We start from the raw sequence: 24,740 nt of genomic DNA, 5'->3' as shown, positions 1-24,740 counted from the left end.
GCCAGTATGCCCTGGACACTGGGGACACATCAAGGAAACTGTTTTCCTGGTCCACCCCCACTGGGAGGGCCAGGATGCTTGTCTGTCTCCTTGTTTGCAGGGCCTCCTTCATGCCAAGGCTTTTCTGGTCTCCTAGGTTGCAGGTAAACAGCCTGGAGTGCCCAGACCTGTACCCTACTCAGCTAGAGAGAGCTGTTCCTGCTAGCTCTATTCATTTTTCCAAATCTTCTTCCCCTTGTCTTTGATATCTTTTCCCAGGTGCTGGGGTTTCTACTTTCTCCGTGCCAGAAGCCACAAGCTTATTCTAGTGGAGTTAGTGTCTCCGCCCTCCTTGTTTCTTTTTGGATTTTATGTGTGGTGGATTAAAGGATCAAACACTTATTCCCTGATATTTACCCAGCTCCGTACCTCTTTTCCCTTCAACCCCTCTGTCCTTGCTCCCAATGTGTCAAGTGGCCACATGGCCAGCAATCATTCTACAATTTACAGTAACCTCCCCCTATGCAGAAGTATACCTTGAAATGTATACCCAAATTCAGACCATTCTCCCCAGCTCAGCCTGACTAATTTTCTGTTGGCTTTCTCCTGGATATTTCACTCACACCTCAAGTTGTGCTCAGTACCTCCAAGCCAGATCTCATTCTTCTTGTTCCCTCTCCTCGCTTCCTTACTTTTGTAAATGGCACCATCATTTCCTGATAATGCAGACACAAAGCCTCCCTTCTAATCCGCCTTCTAATCAGTTGTTAGACCTTGTAGGTTTAATTTCTTGAAAGAAGTTGAGATGTATAAACAGTTCCTGATTTACAGTGGTTTGACTTATGATTTTTGCTAGATACTGGATATACATTAAAGAGCAAAAACAGTTGTTCTACTTTTCTGGGACTTACAGTCTTGTGGGGGGGAAAACAGACAATAAAATAATCACAAATAAACATAATATCACAATTGAGATTAATGCTTATAAAACAAAGGTACCTATTGCTACTAACATTTTCTATCCCTGCTACCTGACATAAAAACACAAAATTCAACATGTTTTTCTTTTTTAAAACAGCTTTATTGAGATATAATTCACATAACATCCAGTGTATCCATTTAAATTGCATATGTCCATGGCTTTTTGTATGTTCAAAGTTGTGTAATCATCACCATAAATTTTAGAATGTTTTTATTATCCCAAAAATAAACCTCACTCTTCTTAGCCATCACCCCGATCCTTCCCAGCCCTAAGCAACCACCAATCCACTTATGTCTCTATGGATTTGCCTATTCTGAACATTTCATATAAATGGGATCCTACGGTATGTGCTTTTTAAATGACTGGCTTCTTTCATTAAGTATAATGTTTTCAAGGTTTATCAACGTTGTAGCATGTATCAGTACTTTATTTCTTTTTACCACTGAATAATATTCCATTGTACCATGTGTTTTTCTCAGCATAGACAAAGATAGGATGCTGTTCCGCTGTATTCTCCACACCCAGACAAATTCAGTTTGTCATGTTTCTAGAAAAAGGTGACAGTAAGTAAATATTGGCTAAGCCTTACAAGGGTGGCAGCCGTGTTTACAAAGCGGCTTTTCATGAGTGACTTTATTCACTCAATTCTTTTAGTCTAATTAGTATTTCTGACTCATAAACGGAAGTGATTCTATTTTGGCATTCTTTCTCTCTTTCTCCTGCTTGGTCTCTACCGACTTGCTGTGTTAAATTATGCAAGTTACTGAAACTCTGTTTGTTTAACTCCTGCATGCTCTATAAAATAAGCCCAATCCAGTCTGCTTGTTTGCCAAAGCTGTTTGAAGACAATTTTTCATATGATATGCATCATCAGCTCCCACAGAAGGCAAAAGGAATTTGATGTGTGGGGGTAGTCTGGGATCCTGTCCAAAATTAGTGCTCATCTGGAAGAAATATGAAAGCCTGATATTTGCTTACTGGCCTTTTAGTTGTATTCACTTATCGCTTTTCCTCTGAGAAACTTTGAAAATCTTTATCTCTTTTGTGGTTTTTTTCTTTTCTTTTTTTTGAGACAGAGTCTTGCTCTGTCGCCCAGTCTGGAGTGCAGTGGAGCGATCTCAGCTCACTGCAACGGCTGCCTTCCTGGTTCAAGCGATTCTCCTGTCTCAGCCTCCTGAATAACTGGGATTACAGGCGTGCGCCACCATGTTCAGCTAATTTTTGTATTTTTAGTAGAGATGGGGTTTCGATATGTTGGCCAGGACAGTCTCAAACTCCTGACCTCAAGTCATCTGCCCACCTCGGTCTCCCAAAGTGCTAGGATTACAGGCATGAGCCACTGCGCCCATCCTCTGTGTGTGTGTGTGTGTGTGTGTTATATAAGAAGAGATAAAGTTAAAAAAAAAGATTGCAGTAGAAAAATTTTTCTGATGCTCTCTATTGGCCAACTGTGAACCAAAGAGAATAATCTGTCTGATCTAGCTTTGTGACCTGGGGAACAATTATCCATAACATTCAGAATTCTCTTTATTTTACACTGAGACTGACCTCTCCAGACCCTAAGTTGAGATGTAAAATTCAATTGGATTTAAATTATCACTCATTTACTTATGCAATATGCTCTGTGCTGAGGAGAATGCAAAAAAAAAAACACAAATCCTTGTTTTCAAAGTGCTCACAGTCTAAAAGAGATGTGAGGAGCTGTGCGTAAGGCAGAGGGAGCTAAGCCCCAAGAGAGGCAAAAATCTGGATGTTCAGGGAGCAGAAACCAGAGAAGACCTTTCTTTTTTTTTTTTTTTTTTCTGAGATGGAGTCTTGCTCTGTCGCCAGGCTGGAGTGCAGTGACGCTATCTTGGCTCACTGCAACCTCCGCTTCCCGGGTTCAAGCGATTCTCCTGCCTCAGCCTCCCGAGTAGCTGGGACTACAGGCGCATGCCACAATGCCCAGCTAATTTTTGTATTTTTAGTAGAGACCAGGTTTCACCATGTTGGCCAGGATGGTCACGATCTCTTGACCTCGTGATCTGCCCTCCTCGGCCTCCCAAAGTGCTGGAATTACAGGCATGAGTCACTGCGCCCGGCACAGAGAAGACATTTCTGCCAGGTGGAGCGACAGACATAGTTACATGGAGAAGATGATGATGATGATGATGATGATGATGATGATGAAGATGATGATGATTTGAGACAGGATCTCGCCCAGTCGCCCAGGCTCTAGTGCAGCGGCATGATCGCGGCTCACTGCAGCCTCCATCTCCTGTGTTTAAGCAATCCTCCAGCCTCAGCCTCCTGAGTAGCTGGGACTACAAGCGAGCGCCACCAGGCCCAGCTAATTTTTTTTGTATATATATATATATATATTTTGTAGAGACAGGGTTTCACCATGTTGCCCAGGCTCGTCTCGAATTCCTGGCCTCAAGTGATCCACCTGCCTCGGTCCCCCAAAGTACTGGGATTACAGGAGTGAGCCACCGCTCCCGGTGAGATTATTCTGAGCTTTTTAAAGTGGAGACAGGAAATAGCATGTAAACGCTCCCAGTGCACTTCCTTCGGGTGGCGAGGTGCACAGCAGTAGTCTCAGGTGTGTGAAGGGCAGCTGTGAGGAATAAACCTGAAAAGACGGGATGGAGATCTTGAACACTAGACTAGGGAATCTGTTCTTGATAATTTAAGCAAACGGAAGCCAATGAAAGTCTTTGGCACACTGTTCATCAAAACTGCTCTTCAGGAAATTAACCTGGCAGGAAGATGAAGGGTGGATTGGCAAGAGGAGAGACTTCAGGCTGGGAGACCAAGGGAGGGTGCTGTAACAGTCCAGGCAGAGGGAGTGGAATGAAGGTGACCGGCCGCTGCAGCAAGCTCTGGAGTCTTGCAGTTGGGACGTTAGGGGTACCACTCCAGGACAGAGCTCCCTCCTGGGGCAGGGACTGGGAGGAGCCAAAGTTATAGCCACACCCCCGGTGACGCCAGGTGGTCGGTTATGATCTCCCATTGGCTACACCGGCTGCCAGTCCCTGGAGGAGGCGGTGCCCTTCCCTGCCCTCTCCGAGCTCGGCTTGAGGCGGGCGCGGGCTGAAAGTCCGGGGATCCCGGGGGCCAGTCGCGGCCGGGACATCGGGCGCTGCGGCCGGGGACCCGCTGCTGAGATAGACAGGTGAGAAGGCCCGGGGACGAGGGACCACCCCAGAGTCCTGCCACCCTGGGATCCCCGCCCCCTTGAGGGCGCGCCGTCCCGAGGGGCTCGCGGGGCCGAGGTTTGGGGCGCCGGGAGGAGCGGGCGGGCGGGGATGAGGGGGACGGAGCGGGCTGACTCGGGATCCGCCGCTGCACCTCCCGCCACAGCCTGGAGTCGGCCCCCAAGTCTAGATGTCGCCGGGAGAGGTGGGCAGGGGGCGGTGGCCGGCGGTCCTTCGCGCCCGTGGGCTCCCGTGACGTTCTGTTTGGAAACACTGGGCCCGGGCTTCTGGCGCGGCGCGAGCGGTCCCGGGGGCACAGCGGGGCAGCCCAGGGTCCCCGCGCCGAGGGACCCGCGCGGTCAGGGATGCCGCGCTCGCCTTAGGCTTCGGGAGATCCACCAGGATCTCCGGGGCGAAACTTTAAACTCAAAACTTTAAAGAGCGTTTTGTACACCTCGAGTTGCTGGCACGTCAAAGCACCCTAAAGTGACCTACCCGGAAACCGCTGTCCCCGAAGTTAGTGGGGCACTTTTTAAAGGACAGCACTTTTTACCCGTCGATTTTGTTGTGCGTAACGCTGTGGAAATAGAAGTCGAACCACTTACATTGGAAAAGCTCTGGTGGTGGGCTACCTGAGGGTCACTGCTTTCTTTGTGAAAATGCCAGTCTTGGAAGCCTGGCCCGCACAGCGGTGTGTCCCAGAGGAGTGTGTAGTGAGGAGCTCGGCTGTTCTGGGCAGGGTCACCGAAGGGCAGGCGTTGCCCAAGTGGGGCTAGGTGGCTAGGTGGTGGTCAGAAGGTTCCTTAAACAAGGCACGCCTCAGTCTCGTCGAGAAAGATCTTTTACACACACACAGACACACACACACGCACACACACAATTACCCAGCCCAGTTAAGCTGTCCCTTAAGAGGCAAAAACTAAAGAATATCATAGAGGCTAACGCTGCGCTTCATCAGGGTAAGCCTAAGTAGAATAATTCTTTCATTTCTTTTTCTTTCCTTTTTGGGATTTGGAAGAGAAACAGGAAGTCAGAGATTCAGAGAAAAGAGCATTCACTCCACAATTGTAAACAGTTTATCTTATGTCAGTAAATATTTCTAAAAATCACTGGGGGTATTTGGAACACCAAGACTTTTTCCTGTCCCCTGAAGTGAAGATAGATTACTTTCAAATTCAGAATCTAGACATGATAGATTCCTTTCAAATTCAGAATCTAGATGTGGTATTTTATTTATTTAGCAGTCGGCTATGTTATATAGTTATATATATAGTCTCAATGTTATATAGTTCTATAACATTAGTGGTAATGAAAAGGATGGTGGATATTGTTTAGAATTTTTAACTACCCAAGTTGGTGCACTAATACAACAGTTGCTTTGTACTTGTTAACTAACTGAAATTACAGAATGAAATGAGGGAATCAGGTGTCTAGATCTCAGTGCAGACCATTATCCAACCAATTTGCAGTTTTGATTTATTATGACCCATTAATAGGGAATGTAGATGTTAAATGCCAATTTAATAATATTCTTAAGGCTTTGCTACTTCACTATAAAATATATAATTGGCATAACTAAAGAAATAGGTATGTTTGACTTTGAATTAATTTATTATGTCATTATCATACCAAAGTGCACTAGGTAAGATATATGTATGATACTTTTCATATTTGAGGTTAACAGTTACCTCTCAATTTTTTAAGCTAATGGTGAAATTCTTGGCAGGAATAACCACAAATAATGGTTGATTAAATTTGTAAATGCAGTCCTAGTATACATCCATTTAAACTGCGACTTTTTCTTTAGTCATTTGTAAGTATGTGAACTTTTTTATTGAGATCTTAATATAAGTCAGAAACTATAAGATTTTTCCTTTTAAAGTATACAGTTCACTGGGTTTTGGTATATTCACAAGGTTGTGTAGCCATCACCAATATCTAATTCTAGAATATTTTCATCACCCCAAAAAGAAACCCCATATCCATTGTAGTCAGTATCCTCTACCTTCTCTTCACAGCCCTTGGCAACCACTAACCTACTTTCTGTCCTTTGGATTTGCCTCTTATGGACATTCCATATAAATGGACTCGTACAATATGTGGCCTTTTGTGTCTGGCATCTTTCACTTAGCATAATGTTTTCAAGGCTCTTCCATGACTATAGCATGTATTAGTACTGTATTCCTTTTTTATGGCTGAATAATATTCCATTGTATGAATGTACCACTTTTTTTTTTTTTTTTTTTTTTGAGACAGAGTCTCACTCTGTCACCCAGGCTGGAGTGCAGTGGCAGGATCTCAGCTCACTGCAACTTCTGCCTCCTGGGTTAAAGCGATTCTCCTGTCTCAGCCTCCCTAGTAGCTGGAATTATAGGCCTGCACCACCATGCCTGGCTAATTTTTGTATTTTTAGTAGAGATGGGGTTTTGCCAGGTTGGCCAGGCTTGTCTTGAACTCCTGACCTCAGATGATCCACCTGCTTTTGTCCCCCAAAGTGCTGGGATTACAGGAGTGAGCCACTGCACCCAGCCAGATCTACTACATTTTATTCATTCATCTGATGGTGGACACAGGCTGTTTCTACTCTTTGGCTATCATGAATAATGTTGCTCTGAACATTTATTTACAAGTTTTGGTGTGGATGTGTATTTCATCCCTTGGCATATGACCCCATCCCTTGGCATATGACCCAGCAACTCCAATGCCAAGTATAAAGTTACCAATACTTTATATTGATATACCAAATATAAAGTTACTCCAATAACTTGGTAACTTTATACTTAAACTTTTTTTTTTTTTTTTGAGACGGTGTCTCACTCTTGTCACCCAGGCTGGAGTGCAGTGTATGATCATAGCTCACTGCTCGAGTGATCCTCCCACACAGGGCTCCTGAGTAGCTGGGACCACAGGTAAGCTCCCCAACGCTCAGCTAATTTTTAAATTTTTTGATAGAGATGAGGTCTTGCTATGTTGCACAGTCTGGTCTTGAACTCCTGAGCTCAGAGATGAATTCTCCCACCTCAACCTCTCAAACTGTTGGGATTACAGGTGTGAGCCACCATGCTGGCCTGTTTATACTTTCCAGGAACTGTAAAACTATTTACAAAGCAGCTGTACCATTTTTACATTCCCACCAACAATGTATGAGGGTTCCCATTTCTCTACATCCTCACCAACACTTGTTGTTAGATGTCTTTTTCATTAGAACATCCTATTTGATGTGAAGTGGAATGTTGTTGTGACTTTGATTTGCATTGTCTCTCATAGCAAATAATATGCTTATTGGCCATTTGTATATCTTCTTTGGATAAATATCTATTCAGATACTTTGCCCATTTTTATTTATTTATTTTAAATTTATTATTATTATTGCTTTTAGAGATGGGGGTCTCCCTCTGTCACCCAGGCTGGAGTGCAGTGGTGTGAACATGGTTCACTGCAGCCTCAACCTCCTGGGCTCAAGTGATCTTTCCGCCTCAACCCCCAAGTAGGTGGGACTACAGGCGTGCACCACCATGCCTGGCTAATTTTTCTTTTTTCTTTTTTTTTTTTTTTTTTTTTATAAAGACAGGGTTTTGCCACATTGCCCAGGCTGGTTTCAAACTCCTGAGCTCAGGCAGTCTAACCGCCTCGGCCTCCCAAAGTGCCGGGATTATAGGCATGAGCCATCGCGTCCAGGCCTTTGCCCATTTTTTAATTGGGTTATCTTTTTTTATCGTTGAGTCCTAAGATTCCTTTATATATTCTAGACACAAATCCCTGAGATACATGATTTGCAACTATTTTTCCCATTCTGTGGGTTATCTTTGCACTTTCTTGATAGTGTCCTTTGAAGGACAAAAATTTAAAAATTTGTATGAAGTCCAATTTATCTATTTTTTCTTTGATTCCTCGTGCTTTAGGTGTCATATCTAAGAATCTGTTGCCTAATCCAAGGTCATGAAGATTTATACTTGTTTTCTTCTAAGAGTTTAGAGCAAGCTTGTCCAACCTGTGGCCTGCAGGCCACATGAAGCCCAGGATGGCTTTGAATGTGGCCCAAAACAAATTTGTAAACTTTCTTAAAGCATTATGAGATTTGTTTTGCAATTTTTTTTTTAGCTCATCAGCTACCATTAGTGTTAGTGTATTTTATGTGTGGCTCAAGACGATTCTTCTTCTAACATGGCCCAGGGAAGCCAAAAGATTGGACACCCCTGGTTTAGAGCTTTGGCTGGTACCTGTAAGTTTGTGATCCATTTTGTGTTACTGTGTATATATGGTATGAGGTATGGGTCCACATTCATTCTTTTGCATATGGATATCCAGTTGTCCCAGCATCATTTGTTGAGAAGACTATTCTTTCCCCCATTGAATGGTCTTATCACTCTTGCCAAAAATCAATGTGAAGCTTTAATTCTGGACTTAACTTTATTCTGTTTATCTATATATCTATCTTTATGCAAGTACCACACTGTGTAATCAACCTACTGTATAGCTTTGTAGTAAGTTTAGAAATAGTAACATGTGAGTCCTCCAACTTTTCAATTTTGTTTTGTCTATTCTTCAGCCCTTGAATTTCCAGGCAAAGTTTGATCAACTTGTCAATTTCTGCAAAAAATGCAGTTGAAACTTTGATAGAGATTGCATTGTGTGTATATAGCCATTTGCAAGTATTGCCATCTTCACAATATTAAGTCTTCCAATCCATGAATATACAATTTCTTCCGTTTATTTAGGTATTTTTAAATTTCTTTCAGTGATGTTTTACAGTTTTCAGTGTACACATCTTGCACTTCTTTTGTTAAATTCATTCCTAAATATTTTATTAGTTTTGATGCTATTGTAAATGGAATATTTTCTTATTTTCATTTTTGGATTTTTCCTTGCTAGTGTATAGAAAAACAACTGACTTTTGTATGTTGATCTGATTTCCTGAAACCTTGCTAAACTCTATAGTTTAGTATTTTTTTGTGGATTCCTTAGAATTTTCTATGCACATGATCATGTCATCTGTAAGTAGAGATAGTTTTATTTCTTCCTGTCCAATCTAGACGGTTTTTTATTTTATTGTCTTGCCCTGGCTATTATCTCTATTACAATGTTGAATAGAAGTGGTGAGAAAAGACATCTTTGTCTTGTTCCTGATTTCAGGGAGAAAGCTGTCAGTCATTTACCAGTAAGTATGATGTTAGCTGTGGGCTTTAGTAAATGTCCTCTATCAGGATGAGGAAGTTCCCCGTGTATTTGTAGTTTGTTGAATATTTTTATCATGAAGGGGTGTCGGATTTTGTTGAATGTTTTTTCTGTGTCTATTGAAATGATCATACGGTTTTTGTTCTTTATTCTATTCACATGGTGCATTACATTGATTGATTTCAATTTGTTGAAAAATATCCACTCTTCATGTTATTTTTAAAACTGTAGACATTTTACTGTAGGACATAAGCAAGTTATTTTACACGTAGAGCAAAAATTAACCAATATTAACCTATTAACAAATGGGTAAATAGACTCCTCTTATTCCTTAAGCTAGAAGAGTATCCCTACATTTCTGCGGAATGATATGGTAGTTCAAGACTTAAAAATGCCCCTTTCGGGACTACTTTTTATTTTCTAGTATTGCATGCATATTTTCTTTCCCTGTTCACTCTAAAGCTAATAAGGAGAAAAATGAAGCAGCCCCGGAACTGTGAACATGTTTGTGATCGACAAACTGCATTATCTACTCCTAAATCATTGCTAGTAAATGCCAATGTGAATCATTAATCATAAATGCTAATATGGGTAATGGAAAAGGTTATTAACAAGGTTGATCTCCTTAGGAAAAACCTCAGAAAACAATGGGGCAAGGATTCTATGAAAACAAAGAAATGAAAAGAAAATGACTTCCAGCTCTACAGTAATATGTTTCCTTTAAATTAAGGCTAGAATTTAGGGACATCTGAAGGCTTTAAGAGGCTGGGGTGCTCTTCATAAATGTTGTAGTCTTTTAAGAACGATTCTGCTTATATTTATTTCTAACGTACTGAATGATATTGTCAGTATTAATGTGAAAATTGATTTAAGTACAAAACAACCTTTATGCTAGGAAAATAATCTTTTGGTGAGTTTTTAGCAGCATAAAGTTTTTAAAAACTGGCATAGGATTAGGGAGGGTTCTATATTACACTAAATACTGGGAAAATCAATGTGGTTATATTTTTAGAAAACAAAAGAATAGAATAGTATACTTCAACTGCAGTTCCATTCCAGGGCTCTGAGAGTTTTGCTGTCACAGTTCTTCATAACCGAGGCTTTCCATTCCTAACGTAAATTTCATAGCAGGGCAGTTCATAGCAAGGGGAACTCAGAAATACACTATTAGGCTGCTTATTAAAAATAGCCTGATAAAATATTACCAAACATTTAAAACTACTTTTGTGTATCTCCGAGCCAGAAACCATCATGCTTCCGAAATCAAGTAACACTTCAGAATTTCAAAACCAATTCCCTTGCATCTTGTCCTCCCCCTTACAGTGCTTCTCCCTGCAATTAATATCCTCCGAAAGGAAAGTTAATATGGAAAACACTAATTCCAGATTTACTTCATATGGCTAACTCGAAATTGCATGTTTATATGCCTTCTCTTACACCAAATAAAAATTATGCAAACTTGTCAGGATCACAACAACTTACCCTTAAATACACCAAAGGACCTCTGGCTTGAAAGACTTAACCTGGACCTGGCCAAATTGAGAGTGATGATAAGGAATCATTATAGTAAAAATCCAAACCGTGAATTGTAGCAATTGAATCAAACTGTAATACTTCCTTAAATTTCAGAATATGATAAAATTATGAGCTGATAGATTCAAACAATCTTATCTGTTGGGCACAGCTAAAATAATAACACTCTGTGTTTGTGTGGTGTTGTTATACTGTCTGTTGTTCTACTAGAAATAGCAGTATTTCATTTTTCCCTCACTACATACCCACAAGGAATAATGGTTTGTTGTCAACGTGCCCCTTTTTCTGGATTGGCTAAACTGAGACATAGAAAGGTTAAGTAGCACAGTTGGGCTCCAGCCTTAGTCTCCTATTTCCCATTAAGTTCTTTCCATAAGTTCTCACCAGTTCCGGAATTTGTCTTAGAATTTAAAACTTGTACATGGATCTCACTAGACAGTGATTAGAATGTGTACATTGGGTAATTTAACAAATTATCCTGAATATTAATTGTGTTGTACCATTTGAATGTTTTTTTTTTTTTTTTTTTTTAGAATAAATATGGCAGAGCTTTCTGAGCCAGAGGGACCAGTAGATTGGAAGGAACGATGTGTAGCTCTGGAGTCCCAGCTTATGAAATTTAGAGTTCAAGCAAGCAAGATACGAGAGCTCTTAGCAGAGAAGGTAAGCTTTCTTCCTAAGCTTTATTATTAAATGTCAGCTATTTAGGGCCTGTTTCATTTATATTAAATAATCTCAGTACTTTGGGGGTTTGATTTAATTTTTGTCAAGTATTTGAAGCTATATTTGGCATATTCTTTTGCCAGTGTTAGGGTAGATTGGACTTTAAGACAAACAATATTTATTTGCAAATGCTAGTGGCATATGTGAGAACTGTGTATGTTTGGCGAATGTAGAGTTCATTCATTCCAGAGAGAAAGCTATAATTTATTTGATTTTATTAGAGGAGTATGACAGCTTTGATCTACTAAATGTTTACAAAAATCATATTGAAGGGATTATAGAAAAAAATTATCTATTGATCGTAAAATGTGTTTATACCGTATTTGAAAGATGTATCTACTTAGGAATCTGTGTTGACTAAGTATATATTGCTAAATTCTTGCCTGGGGTAGAATTGAGTTTAACATAATTATATGCTTTTCTAATCATGTAATTAGAATTTCATTTATATTACAGGATTTTTTTGCAAGTATGTGTATAAAACCAATAGATTTGTTCATTTATTCATTCAACAAATATTCTTTGAGGGCTAATTATGTGTTGGACACTGTTCTTAATACTACAGTTACATATATGAACAAGACAACCCATGTTCCTATTTCCAGGGAACTTGAATTCTAGACCTGTGCTGTCCAATACAGTAGCCACTAGCCACATGTGGATGTTCAACACTTCAAATAAGGCTAGTTCAAATTGAGGTGTGTTGTAAAAGTAAAATAAATACAGGATTTCAAAGTTTTAGCATGAAAGAAAGAATGTAAAATATCTCAGCAATAATTTTTATATTGATTATATGTTGAAATGATATTGTGGATATTGGGTTAAATAGGCAATATTGAAATTAATTTTACCCACTTCTTTTTACTTTTTAAATGTGTGTATTAGAAAATTTAAAATTACACCTGTGGCTCATATTATATTTCTATTGGACAGCACTGTCTGGATGAATGGATGAATGACATTAGTGGTTATTCAGAACTGATCAGAAGAACTTACAGGTGGTTTCTGAAACACTAGTCTGCATAATCCTTTTGGGATAGAGACTGGTACATGTATCATATCTCCAAAAAAGGTATTAAATCTTCCTTTCATTGCTAGCCAAGAATCTCTTAGTGCAGAATTATTATAATAACATTCAGCAAAACATAATTCAGTCTAAACTTGCATATATATCATCTCAAACTTTTGGGCTTTAACATCTTTTAGGTGGAAGACTGAAGTTATCCTTACTCACTTTGGGTCAAGGATGAGTCAGTAATCAATCAGTCAATCAATCCTGAACTTCAGTGTGCTTTATTTATTGATATTACATCAAAATTATTAAAATTATAGCTTATAAAATCCCAGTTTGAGTATCTCCAAGTTGGAGAAGTTTTTTCTAACGTAACTTAGTGACTCATCTTTTATCTTTTGCTCTTCTCTCAATGAAAATTATTTTCCATGTTGTACTATGATTTATCCAGTATTTTCTAACAACCCCAGCTGCTCCATACAGTGATTTTTGTCAATATCCACCAATTATGTCCTCATTACTAAACCTCATAGACACTTCCCATTTGTTGCCTAAGCCTCTCAGCAGTTGACACCGTTGACCACGGGATCCCTCTCAAAATTTTCCTGCTTTTCTTGACTTCTGTACTTGTTTGGCTTCCTTATGGACTAAATAGAAGGTATTAGCTTATTTGGGCTGCAATTAGTTGACCTTTAAATTCTAAATTTTATGGCAACATTTGTTCTGTTCTTTAGAAAGCATGTTGCAGCAAGTTTCTCAATGAGTGCCCATTTTAAAAATAATAAAAGTGTTGTTATCTCCAGTAATTTCTCTATAAGTAAAATAGCTGTTTTGTTATTAATTTTTATGCTATTAGATTAAATGTTTTCTTTTTCAGTGAATGAACATTGACAGGAATATTATTTCAGAATTGCTGTTCTAGTTGTGGTTTCTTTTTCTTTAATTTTCTTCTTTCTTTCTTTCTTTTTTTTTTTTGGTCTGTATTTTGTATCTGTGACATAAATTCTTTGGCAGATCTAAGAGATGGAATTGTTCTGATGTGTTTTACACATTGGAAAGTAGATAAATGTGCCAAGTTACTCATGGCTTCCCAATAAATATATTCAACACAAAAATATGAATAAGGATTTTCACAATATTTTCTGTTATATTCCATTATGAATATTTTTCTCAGGTTTAAAAATTTCTTTTGGTCTCCATCCATGTTTTCATGAAAATATCTAATATTTATTGATTTATTATGTATAGGATAAGCACTGTATAGGTATGGTATGATTTATTTAATTCTTATAACAACTTGTGAAGTGATACATTTTATTGTGCTCATTTTATAGATTAGGAAACTGATGCTTACTATGCCGAGAAATCTTTTAAGTGCTTTAAATATATAAACTTTTAAATCCTTATAACTATCCTATGAGGTAGTTACTAATATTATCCACATTCACAGAAGAGGAAACTTAGGCATAGAAAAGTTATTTAACTTGACTGAGTTCACACTAAAAAGTGAGTAATGGAGCCAAGATTCAAACCCAGGCATTCTGTCTTTTTAAGCCTGAAGGCTTAGCTATCAGCCTATATGACCTTTCTAATTTTCACCTTCCTTGCCTTCTCTGATATATCTGTCCACTCTTCCATTCTGTCCTCTATTCAGCCATGCAACATAAAAATCCACTTCTGCTTGGGAGCAGCTACCTGTGTGTGTATGTATGTATGTAGTAATAACAATTTACATAACATTATGTATTTTTCAAAGCAAACCCTATGGCATTGCTTCTAAGTGCCAACTCGAGTCAAATGTTGCATTCCAGAGACTGGTCTGGTCCTATCTACCTCTTTGGTTTTGTGTTAGCACCAGTCAGCCCCAGGGCTTCTCCCTGATAGTGCTCTATACCTTCCCCCTAAATGGATGCAGGCCCAAGGCTGAAGATTCTTGAGAGAATACTAATTTGGTTCTTTAGCTCTTTGCCCGGAATTATGGCCAACTTCTCTTTCCTGCAACAGTTCTAGTTCTTAGTTCCATTTTATTGGTTATGGCTATAGGAAGCTGACTCTAGGGGCCAAATATGGTTCCTAAGTCTTTACCGCAACCATCAACTGGTTTAAACCGCACAGTAACCCTATGAGGTGATTGTTATTATCCTCAATCTAGAGAATTAACATTAAGGCTGAGAGTAATTGAGTAGCAAGCCCAATATCACAAAGCTAACAAAAAGCAGAGCTGCCGTTAGACCGTAGATCTTTCAGACTTGTGATGCAGCTAATAGAGCGTCTGGCACATAGAAGTAACTCAATGTTATTTTCCTGTGTCTTTCTGTTTTTGTTTTTTTTTTTTTTTTTTTTTTTTTTTTTTGAGACAGTCTTGCTCTGCTGCCCAGGCTGGAGTGCAGTGGGGTGATCTCAGCTCACTGCAACCTCCGCCTCCCAGGTTCAAGTGATTCTTCTGCCTCAGCCTAATGAGTAGCTGGGATTACAGGCACATACCACCACGCCTGGCTAATTTTTGTATTTTTAGTAGAGACAGGGTTTCACCATATTGGCCAGGATGGTCTCGAACTCCTGACCTTGTGATCCACCCACCTCGGCCTCCCAAAGTGCTAGGATTACAGGCGTGAGCTGCCGTGCCCGGCTTTTTTTCCTGTGTCTTTCTGTATGGATACACTGGTTAAGTGAACAGGGGAAGTGACCTAAATGTAATTACATTTTTGTGTGTATATGTGTGTGCGTGTGTGTGTGTGTGTGTGTGTGAGACGGGGTCTCACTCTGTTGCCCAGGCTGGAGTGCAGTGGTGCAATCTTGGCTCACTGCAACCTCCACCTCCTGGATTCAAGTGATTCTCCCACCTCAGCCTCCCAAGTAGCTGGCATTACAGGCATGGGCCACCACATTTGGCTAATTTTGTATTTTGGGTAGAGACGGGGTTTCACCATGTTGGCCAGGCTGGTCTTGAACTCCTGACCTCAAGTGATCCACCCATCTCGGCCTCCCAAAGTGCTGGGATTACAGGCGTGGGCCACCATGCCTGGCCTTAAATGTAATTACATATTGCTAGGAGATGTATTTCCGAATTTTTTAAGGAAAAATATTTGAGATAATCTAGGTGTTTTTATAATTAGAGATGAATTTCAATTATATATGCCCTATATTTTTGGAGATGAAGTTGGAGAATACATGTGATCTTTTAGAAAAGTTGTTTTGCACCTATTTTTTTTCATCACAGTTTCCAAGTAACTTAGAATATTGAAGCTTGTGAAGAAAAAGGCCTTATTGAAGTCTTGGGCAAGTGCTGCTGTAAGTGGGAGAGGTCTTTAGAGGAATTTAAGGAATGGTGTTGGAAATATCCCTAGTATGCCAAATATAAACTCTTCAGGGAAGCTGAGATTTAAGTAGTTTTCCTACTTTACAATATTACTAGTTAGTTTCTGAGTCAGGGAGGGAAAAAGGAAAGTTTCTTTGTAAGTTGAAGTGAAATGTTATTTCCTATGAGTTAGATTTTCAGTGAAAAGGAAAGGGAGAAAAATTGAAGAATTTTCCCTTTGGACATCAGCATTGCTCGCATAACCTCATGCTACCTCTACCTGATGTGGCATTGCCATCTGGAATTTCCTGCCACTTGGCATTTGTTTTGTGAATGTGATCCCCTTGAAGCAGACTTGGATTGCCTCATAGGAATAAGGAGTCCTTGGACAGCATAGCATATGCTTTTACCCAACAATCCAGTGCAATATCATGATTAACCTATTTAAATTATACATTCCCTCAGTTACTCTACTGGCTTGCCTAATGTTTCACAGTGTCTAATGGAAATTCTACATATGCTAACAATGGGACTGTACAGGCTAATTTAAATGTCACATCTTTGGTTACTGGTTGAAGATATTATTTATTGTAACAACATCAAATAATGTTTGGTGGTAGAATCTTTCATGGGGTCTGTGGGGGAAAAGTCAGGAAGAGAGACACGTGGCAGGGAACTGCTGTCCAGATCAGTGGGTGTGAAGGTCCTAAAGGATTCCACCTAAATTAACCAATCCATTAAACAAATTTATTTGTATACTATCCCTTTAACAATGAGAGGCTCTATAAGTATACAGGCTCAGTGGCAAATTTCCCTCTGCCACTTGCTGCTAAGTTCACTTTGGCTACAGAGGGTACTTCTGTAGTAGTAAATTAAGTACTAGGCTTAGAATTTGCTGCTTCATTTTGTTATTACATAATTGGCCTGTTCATAAAATACTTATTTTTGTCTAAAGCCTGATATGGGGCAATAGATCATTTCAGGTTTGTTTTTCTTTCCTTTTTTTTTTTTTTTGAGACAGAATTTTGCTTTGTCGCCCAGGCTGTAGTGCAGTGGTGCCTTCTGCCCCGTGGGTTCAAGTGATCCTCCTGCCTCAGCCTCCCGAGAAGCTGGGATTACAGGTGTGCATCACCATGCCCAGCTAATTTTTGTATTTTTAGTAGAGATGGCGTTTCACCATGTTGGCCAGGCTGGTCTCAAACTCCTAACCTTAACTGATCTGCCCACCTTGGCCTCCCAAAGTGCTGAGATTACAGTTGTGAGCCACTGTACCCGGCCATTTCAGGTTTCTTTTACTGACTTAATATAGATTGGCTATGGAATTGACCCAAGGTTTACATTATAGTCTATATTGTGAAAGTAAAAACTTACATGAATATTGTCTGCATTGATTTTTGAGTAGTTTGCAAAGTTATTGTCCAGCTTGAATGATTATATTAATAGAAACAAATAATCACTCAAAAGCAAAGCATTACCTTTCTTCTTTTCTTTTTTCCTTTTTTTTTTTTTGAGATGAAGTCTCACTCTGCTGCCCAAGCTGGAGTGCAGTGGTGTGATCTCGACTCACTGCAACCTCCATCTCCCGGGTTCAAGCGATTCTCCTGTCTCAGCCTCCCAAGTAGCTGGGACTACAGGCATTCATCACCATGCCTAGCTAATTTTTTGTATTTTTAGTAGAGACGGGGTTTAACTATGTTGGCCAGGCTGGTCTTGAACTCCTGACCTTGTGATCTGCCCACCTCGGGCTCCCAAAGTGCTGGGATTACAGGCTTGAGCCACCGCACCTGGCCAGCATTACCTTTCATACTACTCTTATATTTAAACTGGTTTTAAAATAATCTGAGTTTTATTGGATATACCTAATGTATATTTACATTAATGCAATGTGAAGTGTTCAGAATTTATAATCTGTAATATAGATTGTGAAAATGTAGTGATTACTCTTTATCAAAGTTTATTCTCACAACATAATTTTTTGGAGTTAAAATCTTTTCATTTATTTATTTATTTATTTATTTATTTTTAAAATTCCTTCTATCCTGTGAAGGAATTGACATTTTAATGGAAAAGATAGGATTTTTCTTTTCTTTTTTTTTTTTTTTGCAGCAACTCATTTTATTTTATTTTTTTATGTATTTTTATTTTTATTTTATTATTATTATTATTATACTTTAGGATTTATGGTACATGTGTGTGATGTGCAGGTTAGTTACATATGTATACATGTGCCATGCTGGTGCGCTGCACCCACTAACTCGTCATCTAGCATTAGGTATATCTCCCAGTGCTATCCCTCCCCCCTCCCCCCACCCCACAACAGTCCCCAGAGTGTGATGTTCCCCTTCCTGTGTCCATGTGTTCTCATTGTTCAATTCCCACCTATGAGTGAGAATATGCGGTGTTTGGTTTTTTGTTCTTGCGATAGTTTACTGAGAATGATGATTTCCAATTTCATCCATGTCCCTACAAAGGACATGAACTCATCATTTTTTATGGCTGCATAGTATTCCATGGTGTATATGTGCCACATTTTCTTAATCCAGTCTATCATTGATGGACATTTGGGTTGGTTCCAAGTCTTTGCTATTGTGAATAGTGCCGAAATAAACATACGTGTGCATGTGTCTTTATAGCAGCATGATTTATAGTCCTTTGGGTATATACCCAGTAATGGGATGGCTGGGTCGAATGGAATTTCTAGTTCTAGATCCCTGAGGAATCGCCACACTGACTTCCACAAGGGTTGAACTAGTTTACAGTCCCACCAACAGTGTAAAAGTGTTCCTATTTCTCCACATCCTCTCCAGTACCTGTTGTTTCCTGACTTTTTAATGATTGCCATTCTAACTGGTGTGAGATGGTATCTCATTGTGGTTTTGATTTGCATTTCTCTGATGGCCAGTGATGGTGAGCATTTTTTCATGTGTTTTTTGGCTGCATAAATGTCTTCTTTTGAGAAGTGTCTGTTCATGTCCTTCACCCACTTTTTGATGGGGTTGTTTGCTTTTTTCTTGTAAATTTGTTTGAGTTCATTGTAGATTCTGGATATTAGCCCTTTGTCAGATGAGTAGGTTGCGAAAATTTTCTCCCATTTTGTAGGTTGCCTGTTCACTCTGATGGTAGTTTCCTTTGCTGTGCTCATTCATTTATTTATTCATTCATTTATTTTGTTCAGCAAACATTGAGTTTCTGTTATGTGTATTCATTATGCCTGCCTCAACCATTATTGTATTTTTAGTAGAGATAGGGTTTCACTATCTTTGCCAAGCTGGTCTCGAACTCCTGACCTTGTGATCCACCCGCCTTGGCCTCCCAAAGTTCTGGGATTACAGGTGTGAGCCACCGCGCCCGGCCCTCAAATTTCAAATTTAGCCTCTCTTGGTTATATTGCTATCCCTTTGTTTCTTTCTGTGATAAGTTCCCTGATAACATGTAACTTAGCATTGTTTCTATTATGAATGTTATGCTTTTAAGTTACAGATAAAAGATTCCTAGGCTGAACGAATAGCAGACAAAGGACAGAAATCAAGACAAATGCTTTTCAGCTAAGATTTTTGTGTGTTTTTTTTTTTTTTGTATTTGGGACTCTGATTTTCATATAGTTCTGTATAACTATACACTGTGTGCATCTGGCTTATAAATTCTATAGCACCTGTAGTTCAACTAAAAGGGCATTAGGGAATCAGAACATGGAGACTGAAATCCCAGCCATGTACAAGGCATATTCATTCTGAACATCAATTTCCTAATCTCTGTAATGGGAATAACAATTCCTGTCTCATAGCATAGCTGTGAAATAATGTATTTGAAAGTTCCTGGTTCCTAAACACTGATTTGAATTTTTAAAAAGTTATCTTCTGTTCCCTGAATTATCTTTCTTTCTTCTAGGATTATTTTCCTGTTTTTATGTTTGTAATTACTTTTCAGGTTGCAAACTTTTCTCAAATGTCTGATGATTTTTAGTGGTCTATTTATATTTAAGAATAGGACACCTGCAAAGTAAACTGACAATTATGTATAAATGGTCAGTTGCTGGTTAGCAGTCAATCTTTTCTTTAGCGTGAGAGGGTGGGAGAGTATCTGCTGGGCGGTGAGCTCATAGATGCCATAGCTGTTGGACTAGTGCACTCCAATTCATTTATTCAATTTTGTAAGAGAATAACTTTTCAATTTTTTAGCAGGAAGTAAATGCTTAGTTGCTAGACATTTGGCAGATGGGTTTAAGAGAGAAGGTTTCAAAGAATTAGTTGACTCTAAGGGCCACAGATTTTCCATTAATACCTACTGTTTTCAGTCTTTCATGTCACTCTGCCTCTAGGTCTTTACAGGGCTCTGCAGGGCATTTGGCCCTTAGGAGGAGGAGCTTAAGCCTTATTCTCCAAGCCTTATTCTAGGCTATGCTATCCAGAACTCCGCTACACTAAAAATAGGGGGACTAATTGACTGTATGCATATTTAATGGTAAGCTGGCCCTTCACCCCCAACCTCCTTTCTCCCACTTGGCTCCTAAAATGCTAGCAGCCACCCTCTATTCTACAGGAGGAGATAGAAGTCTCTAGGGACTCCATGAGTCCAGGAGGAAAGAAATAGTGATGCTGACATCAGTAGTTCCCCAACAGGGAGCCCAGCCAGAACACCCAAGGTTAGGTTTCCTGGTCAACAAACCCCACATATGTGCCAAAGTTTCTAGTCAGCTTTTTAGTCCTTCACCCTTAAACCTACATAGCACATTATGGGTGACCAGACACCTGAACAAAGCCTCTAACACGAAAGACAGGGCACAATCAGAAAAAACCAGCATTGCCTATGTGGGGAAAAGTAAGCAAAACAAAATGAGCAAAACTCTATCATTTAATATTCTCAGAGAGAAAGGAAAGGATAGTGCATCCATGAAACAGGGAATATTCAGAGAATAAATAAGGGCTCTTACAAAACCAAAAACATTGTAGAAAAAATGGCAAACCTAAGAGCAGGGTTGAAATATAAACTAAGGGAAAGTTCCTGGGAAGTAAAGCAAAACATTAAAGAGATGGAAAACAGGAGAGAAAAGATGAAAATTTAGAGGTCCAGTTCAATATGTCCAAGATCTAAGTAACAGGAAGACTGGAGGGAAGAAAATAAATGAAACAATACAAGAAAGTTTCCAAGAATTGAAGCATACAAGATTCCAAGTTGAAAGTGTCTACCAAGCACCTACCATAACAGATTAACATAATTTCCACCTCAAGGTACAGCATAATGAATGTTTAGAATATAGAGATCAAAGAAAAGATTATGCAAGATTTCAGAGGAAAAAACAGTTCACATACAAAACATCAGGAATTGAAATGGCTTCAGACCTTTCAAAAGCACCACTAGAAATTAGAAGATAATGAAACAATGTCTTCAAAATTCTGAAGGAAAATATATCAAACCCAGAATTCTGCACCGAGGCCAATTATGAATTTTATTTGAAGGTAGAATAAAGATATTTTGAAGACATTCAAGGTCCCATGTAACTTCTCTGAGGACTCTCCAGAAGGAGTGCTTTTAAAAGGAGGAAGTAAACCAAGAACGAGGAAGGCATGGGATATAGGAAACAAGAGATTCTGTATGGGAGAAAGTTGAGGGGTCTCCCCAAGAAGTCAGCTGTGCCCAGGCAGAGAGGGGAGCCAATTGAGCCTGACACAGGTCAGTTCTGGGAGTGGCTTAAAAAGATGAAATTGGTAGAAAACCAGACGTGAACAAACATTTTGAGAGACAATTTACGCAGTGGTGGGAACTTGCAGTTGAATTATTGATTCATTCATGAGAAGCTGAATTAAAGACATTTAAATCTAGGAAAAAAAAGACAGGAAAGGAAAAAGTAAACATAGTTCTTTTACGTGGTTTTACATGGTTCAGCTCTGAATATCACACATAGTTACAATAATACTATTTCTGAATCATGATTTAACCAAAGGTAAGATATAAACATATTGGGAGAATGGGAGATAGGAAGTGTATTTGTTTGGATGGATGGCAAGGAGAACAGAGAGCTAAATCCTCATTTTTCATTAAGTGAGTGAATAGGAAATCACTAAACTAAAAAAGTCAAAAGAAACAGAAGCATGTTACTTAAAACATGAAGGCAAATATTAAAAGAATTGGCTAAAAGAGTACATTTACTTTTATTAATAAACCTTTTGGAATTAGTTAACATTTTATGTTATTTATTTATTTATTGAGACGGAGTCTTGCTCTGTTGCCAGGCTGGAGTGTAGTGGCGAGATCTCGGCTCACTGCAACCTCCACCTCCCCGATGCAAGCGAGTCTCCTGCCTCAGCCTCCTGAGTAGCTGGGACTACAGGTGTGCACCACCACATCCAGCTAATTTTTTTGTATTTTTAGTAGAGATGAGGTTTCACCATGTTGGCCAGGATGGTCTCGATCTCTTGACCTTGTGATCTGCCTGCCTCGGCCTCCCAAAGTGCTGGGATAACAGGCGTGAGCCACTGTGCCGGGCCTTCTTTATGTTATTTAATAAGGCTTTGAGAAACATAAAGACAAACACAAATCTAGTTGTGAAGTAAATGGGCTTGTTTAGTTTTCTCAAGGGAAATCTTAATAGGCTGTTTCCATGGAAATCATTATCTAAACAAAATAACAATTTATTGTGAGTTTTCAGAATGTGTCAGAAAGAATCAAACCTATTTGCTGCATATATTTTGATGTTAGATGTGCTTGGGATCAGGATTGTTGTATCTTCTTGATGAATTGCTCCATTTATAATTATTGATTCTCTTTATTGCTAGTTTTGTCTGGTTTTAATATTGTTTTAAATTAATATTTGGATCCATTTTTCTATCTCTTTAATTTCAACCTCATAGTGGAATGTTTTACATATGCTTTTTGGTTTTTTGAGACAAGGACTGGCTCTACCACCCAGGCTGGAGTGCAGTGGTGCTATCTCAGCTCACTGCAACCTCTGCCTCTCCAAGCTCAAGCTATCCTCCTACCTCAGCCTCTTGAGTAGCTGGGACTACAGGTGCGTACCACCATGCCCAGCTAATTTTTGTACTTTTTTTTTTTTTTTTTTTTTTTTGGTAGAGATGGGAATTTGCCATATTGGCTAATCTGGTCTCGAACTCATGAGCTCAAGCCATCTGCCTGCCTTGGCTTTGCAAAGTGCTGAGATCACAGGCGTGAGCTACCGTGCCCGGCAAAATATGCTCTTTTAAATAGTGTGTAGCTAGATTTCTTTATCCAGCTACGGAAATAGTATCTTTAAATATATCTGAAATCATAATAAATGCATTCTATTTTCTGTATGCCATGTTGATCAAGTTTTCTTTATCTCTCCCTGTTTCCATCCTTCTTCCCTCCTGGCGTTTTTGGAAGCTCTAGATTGAATTTCTTTCTTTTCTTTTCTTTTTTTTTTTTTTTTTTTTTTTTTTTTTAGGCAGAGCCTTGCTCTTTGCCCAGGCTGGAGTGCGGTGGCGGGCAATCTCGGCTCACTGCAGCCTCCGCCTCCTGGATGTAAGATCCGCATACTCAAAACAAAAAACAAAAACAAACCACATTTCTTTATGCCAGTAGCAACTGACTTAAAAAAAAGCATAATAAAGATTAAAACAGCAATCAGAATAGCAACAAAATTTATACCAGTCTAGGAATCAACAAAGATGATGACTTTTTTTTTTGTTTTGGAGATGGAGCCTCGCTCTGTCACACAGGCTGGAGTGCAGTGGCGCGATCTCAGCTCACTGCAAGCTCCGCCTTCCGGGTTCACGCCATTCTCCTGCCGCAGCCTCCCGAGTAGCTGGGTCTATAGGCACCCGCCACGGCGCCCGGCTAATTTTTTGTATTTTTAGTAGAGACGGGGTTTCACCGTTTTAGCCAGGATGGTCTGGATCTCCTGACCTCGTGATCCTCCCGCCTCGGCCTCCCAAAGTGCTGAGATTACAAGCGTGAGCCACTGTGCCCGGCCAGATGATGATTTTTATACACTGAATTTCTATTCTTTAAGTGTAACCGCTTAAAACTCTTAACTCCTTAACTTTTTTTTTCTTTTTTTTTTTTAATGGCTCATGTCTATAATCCCAGTGCTTTGGAAGGCGGAGGTGGGAGGATTGCTTGAGGCCAAGAGTTCAAGACCAGCTTGGGCAACAGAGTAAGACCCGCCCCCCCACCATCTCTACCAGAAAATTAAAAAATAGGCCGGGCGTGGTGGCTCACGCCTGCAATCCCAGCACTTTGGGAAGCTGAGGTGGGCAGATCACTTGAGGTCAGGAGTTCGAGACCAGCCTGGACAACATGGTGAAAACCCGTCTCTACTAAAAATACAAAAATTAGTTGGGCGCAGTGGCACACGCCAGTAGTCCCAGCTACTCAGGAGGCTGAGGTGGGGGAATTGCTTGAACCTGGGAGATGGAGGTTGCAGTGAGCCAGCCGAGATCGTGCCACTGCACTCCAGCCTGGGCAACAGAGTGAGACTCCATCTCAAAAAAATTAAAATAAAGAAATCAAAATTAGCCAGGTGTGGTGTGCACACCTGTAGCCCCAGCTACTGGGCAGGCTGAGGCAAGAGGATCGCCTCAGCCCAGAAGTTCCGGGGGCTGCAGTGCTATAATGATGCCTGGGCTAAAAAAAAAAAAAAAAAAAAAAAAAAAAGGCCGGCACAAATACTTTATAACAGAATAGAACTTGAAACTGGAATGTGGCAAGAAAATGTTGGGGATAATTAAAAACAACAAAAAATCTCTGTATAGGATAGTGTAGTGGTGGGGGATTTGGTGAAGGAAAGGTTAGGAAATCAAGAGCAGTGGAGAGCAGAGTATCAAAACCAGGAACTGCTGAAAATCTTACAATAGCTGGGATTGATTTTTCTTTAGATAACACTTT

At 39.7% G+C, this 24,740-nt stretch overlaps 1 protein-coding gene across 4 annotated transcripts in view; it reads left to right on the top strand.

The window, feature by feature from the left end:
* Window positions 1–4,001: 4,001 nt before the first annotated feature.
* PLEKHH2 (pleckstrin homology, MyTH4 and FERM domain containing H2) overlaps window positions 4,002–24,740 on the top strand; it is a 130,145-nt gene continuing 109,406 nt past the window's right edge. For all 4 annotated transcript variants that reach the window (XR_010136310.1, XM_054547604.2, XM_063713714.1 and 1 more), the window contains exons 1-2: window positions 4,002–4,115; window positions 11,379–11,508. Coding sequence is in view for 3 of the 4 variants with exons in the window: in XM_054547604.2 (XP_054403579.1) it covers window positions 11,386–11,508 (123 nt within the window). In the remaining variant the exon portion in view is untranslated. The remainder of the gene's footprint in view (window positions 4,116–11,378; window positions 11,509–24,740) is intronic.

The sequence above is a fragment of the Pongo abelii genome, chromosome 12 (genome assembly GCF_028885655.2).
Source record: "Pongo abelii isolate AG06213 chromosome 12, NHGRI_mPonAbe1-v2.0_pri, whole genome shotgun sequence".
NCBI classification, from domain to species: domain Eukaryota; kingdom Metazoa; phylum Chordata; class Mammalia; order Primates; family Hominidae; genus Pongo; species Pongo abelii.
The sequence above is the reverse complement of the archived record's forward strand: the minus strand, read 5'-3'. Positions and strand labels throughout refer to the sequence as shown.